This window comes from Corticium candelabrum, chromosome 22 (genome assembly GCF_963422355.1).
Source record: "Corticium candelabrum chromosome 22, ooCorCand1.1, whole genome shotgun sequence".
NCBI lineage: Eukaryota > Metazoa > Porifera > Homoscleromorpha > Homosclerophorida > Plakinidae > Corticium > Corticium candelabrum.
Genome location: NC_085106.1, coordinates 3,832,720 through 3,836,746, shown reverse-complemented (window position 1 = coordinate 3,836,746; position 4,027 = coordinate 3,832,720). Strand labels below are relative to the sequence as shown.

The 4,027-nt window shown below is 39.0% G+C and overlaps 1 protein-coding gene across 1 annotated transcript in view; it reads left to right on the top strand.

The window, feature by feature from the left end:
- The window catches only part of LOC134197369 (uncharacterized), a 5,166-nt gene extending 1,947 nt beyond the window's left edge, over positions 1-3,219 (top strand). Inside the window, exons 3-18 of the mRNA XM_062666681.1 lie at positions 81-130; positions 192-239; positions 858-974; positions 1,043-1,099; positions 1,156-1,197; positions 1,261-1,323; positions 1,376-1,441; positions 1,505-1,546; positions 1,602-1,643; positions 2,331-2,396; positions 2,450-2,491; positions 2,548-2,589; positions 2,766-2,828; positions 2,891-2,935; positions 3,006-3,053; positions 3,113-3,219. Coding sequence (XP_062522665.1) covers positions 81-130; positions 192-239; positions 858-974; positions 1,043-1,099; positions 1,156-1,197; positions 1,261-1,323; positions 1,376-1,441; positions 1,505-1,546; positions 1,602-1,643; positions 2,331-2,396; positions 2,450-2,491; positions 2,548-2,589; positions 2,766-2,828; positions 2,891-2,935; positions 3,006-3,053; positions 3,113-3,145 — 866 coding nt within the window. The 3' untranslated portion in view covers positions 3,146-3,219. The remainder of the gene's footprint in view (positions 1-80; positions 131-191; positions 240-857; positions 975-1,042; positions 1,100-1,155; positions 1,198-1,260; positions 1,324-1,375; positions 1,442-1,504; positions 1,547-1,601; positions 1,644-2,330; positions 2,397-2,449; positions 2,492-2,547; positions 2,590-2,765; positions 2,829-2,890; positions 2,936-3,005; positions 3,054-3,112) is intronic.
- The last annotated feature ends 808 nt before the right edge of the window (positions 3,220-4,027 follow it).

Sequence of the window (4,027 nt, the reverse complement as noted above, 5' to 3'; positions counted from 1 at the left end):
TATTCCCTACATTGTGAAATCGTTTGGCATCTTTATATTTGTAGTCTAATAAGTTAATAGATATATTTTGGGTTGTATAGAGACAATAGCTGATCTTCAAGATACAACTTTCCTGGTGCCGAGAACGGCTGTATGGTCACGTGATGTCATTTGCACACATTATTGCAAATATCTGAACGTAACTGTTGCAGGCAATGTTGCAAGGCTGGAAAGATGAAACGTCAAAGTCGTTTGCAGTGGTAAGATATATTAACTAGGCTATTAGCTATTGATCGTTAGACAAATGTGATGAAATTCAAATCTTGTAAGAATGTGTTTTTGAATAATTTTTTCAATTTAAAAAAAATAAAGTCTCAATATGACCAGTTAGTAACTAACTTTCTATAATACAATAGACTGCATGCATGTCAATCTTGTCAGAATGTGTTTTTGAATAAATTAATACCATAAACTCTTACATAATTAGCTTAACTAATTAATTAATTAGCCAAGTTGTGCCAAAATCATGAGCACACGTAATGTCACATATCAATTTCTGACATTTCAATCCTTAAGTTACTATTCCAGTTATTACTTACGTTAGAAAAGTCAATCGAATATTAAAAAATACGGAATCAAACTGTACAGTGTACTGTACTGATGAGTTTGACTATAATTAATGGCAACAAATAAAGAAACGACGAAATACATTATCTTATAATAATTATTTATGTAGATATTTACAGACATATAACTGTACAGCATACGTGTGCCTTATAGTAAGTGGTGTGTAATAGTAAGTAATAGTAATTAGTTTCTATGATAAATAATTAGTCAGGTACGTTATAATTAATTAGAAAATAATTTTGTTGGTGCAGAATTTCACCAAATTGAACGACCGCTTCAAGCAAAGAGTAGAAGAAATGTCAGAGAAACTTGCCAAGTTACAGAGAGACATTACTGATCTGGTGGACTCTCAAGGACAACAAGTCGATGTAAGCACTCTACTACTATTATCTGGTTACCAACCTACCACCATTACAATAAACAAAATTTTATATAGGAAATTCACTCCATCAATAGCAAGACAGTTGCAGTAGCTGCAGATTTGGAATTAATGGTATGATCATGTGCTTTTTGTTTTTGAAATTAATTGAGATGTATTATATGTTGTAGCTGACAACCAATGTTCAGATAATAACAGACATAACCACTGAGGTTTGCAGTTATAATTTTTAAAAAAATTTTACTATCAAATTTTATTAATTGATTGACAAGCAGAACGTGACAAGGCTAAAGAGTGATCTTTTCGAACTCGAAGCGACTCAATTAGAGAGTATTTCAGTAAGTAACGGTATTTCAAATATTAATTGACAACTGGCATTTATGTATTTAGGGTCTGTGGAGTTCTGTTAATGGTAGTTTGAAAGAGGTGGCCGTGGTCAAAGACTTTGCCTCTAAAGTATTATTATGTAGTTCAATCTTTCAAGGTAATGAAGTTATTGTGTTATTTATTGTTTGGTAGGGGTCAGAGATAGTTGAGGAATTAGATGAGACAATACCAGAAGTAGAATAGTGTTCTCTTCACATTTGAAAGTAGACATGTGAGCTTGTGTCTGTAGGGTCTATCGTCTCGATTTTTTGCTCTCTTGGATGGTCAACAGGTGAGAATTAGCTTTAGTATGGTATTACCTACTGTGTGTGTGTGTGTGTGTGTGTGTGTGTGTGTGTGTGTGTGTGTGTGTGTGTGTGTGTGTGTGTGTGTGTGTGTGTGTGTGTGTGTGTGTGTGTCCTGCATGCGTGTGTGTCGCTGTGTCTGTCTGTCTGTCTGCCTGCCTGCCTGCCTGCCTGCCTGCCTGCCTGCCTGCCTGCCTGCCTGCCTGCCTGCCTGCCTGCCTGCCTGCCTGCCTGCCTGCCTGCCTGCCTGCCTGCCTGCCTGCCTGCCTGCCTGCCTGCCTGCCTGCCTGCCTGCCTGTCTGTCTGTCTGTCTGTCTGTCTGTCTGTCAATACATACATTTCTTATACAAAACGTTATTACCGTCTACGCTAAAAATCAGCAAGTTCTAAGAGAACTAGGACCCAAGAGGTCCCTAGGTACGACTAAGAGTCAAACAGTTGACAATTGTCTGTCAGTCAGTACGTCAGTTAGTCTGTCAGTGTGTGTGTGTGTGTGTGTGTGTGTGTGTGTGTGTGTGTGTGTGTGTGTGTGTGTGTGTGTGTGTATGCGTGTGCGTGCGCGTGCGTGCGTGCGTGTGTGTGTCACACAGACAGACATACCAATAGAGAATATGTAATTCGTATATATTTTATTGTTCTTGTTACTCAAACATTGTTATGTTATGTTGTACCAGACGTTGGCCACCGTTGCAAATACTACTTCCGTAGACCAGAAAGAAGCAAACAGCAAACTGAGCAAGGTATGACAACAGTCACACAAGAACTAACGTAACTAAATAACAACACGTTTTAGAATACTGATCAGCTCGCTGAAACAACAAATTCCATTCAGACGGTAATCTTATTGCAATTAATAGAAATAAATTACAGAGCCATACGGTTTTCTTACAGGACGCTCTATCAGCAACCAACGATCTAAAGTCTAAACAACAGGTTCTATATGAAAACACACACACACACACACACACACACACACACACACACACACACACACACACACACACACACACACACACACACACACACACACACACACACACACACACACAAACACGGCACCTGTTCTAGTTATAATAGTATTCCTTATTGCACTTTCACAATGTGTGTAGGAGCTTCGTACAGGACAGTCCAATATGCAGCAGTCACAAGTCTCCATTACTGAAGACTTACACGTAAACTTTTAATATCAATACGATTTTATGAAAATGTTGTTAGGCAACGGTGTGTGGTTTAGGCGGGTCTTGTAACTCTTTCCGACATACTGTCAACGTGTGGATCAGTGAGTAACGGTCCTATAATGGTTATAGCAATGATCTTTACTCTAACAAATGAATCTGTTGTATTCATAGACATTTCTTCGTCCGAAATACGTGGATATAGTCGTGTTGTCAATGATAGTAAGGGCAATTTTTGATGGTTGAGTGAACAACTTTAGAATCGTTCATACATTTTACAGGCTGTCTTCATACCAAGACTGACTGTGCGGTGATCTAGAAAACAGGTCCATCTAGATATATAGATATGCATGTTACGCGGAATTGATATAAATTTGGTTGGCACGCACTTAGAGTTTCTAGAGACTAGTAGGGGCATCAATCTATTATCGTACGCTCTCTGATATTGGACATTTCCATACACATCATGCAGTTGCGGATTCAGGATTGCTAGACGGGAAAGGGGGGACAAAACCGAGTGCCTCCCATGGATCCGCCTAGGCGCATAACAAACGAGAATTTCGTGTTAGATTAGGCTTGATCACTTGACGTCTCGCCGTTCACGTCGACAATTTACAATTTCCGTTAATATATGGGAGTCACCCCTTTGCAGGGATGGCCAAACGTCGGTTCCCGGCCACTTGTGGCTCTTGGGTTAATTTTCTTTGTCTCTCAGCGAGCACGTGGCTCTACGTATAAGTATTCACAAAATAAACGTTTGTTTGAAATTTTGGCTGGTGATGAGAAGGCAGCGCATCTATAGCTTGGACTTCCAGAGACTCATTTCCATGAGGAAAGCTAATCGACTAAGTATCTTGTGAGTTTTCTGTGGTTTGCCCTACTACTCAGTGATATATATATATATATATATATATATATATATATATATATATATATATATATACTAGTAAACGGTTTCGTTATTAAACATGTATCTTAGTCTAATAGAAATTGCAATGTCAAATGGCCATGTGACAAGTTCAACACTTTACCATAAAACTGCTTTGCTGTTGGTAGCTCCTCGCCTTTCACTTGGAAATGTACACAAGTGGCCTCTGGCTACCATGGATTTCAAAATGTGGCACCAGGCTATCTGCTTGGCCATTCCGGCTCTAACGGTCGGTTTTGCTTTTGACGGCGTCACAACTTACTGTCTG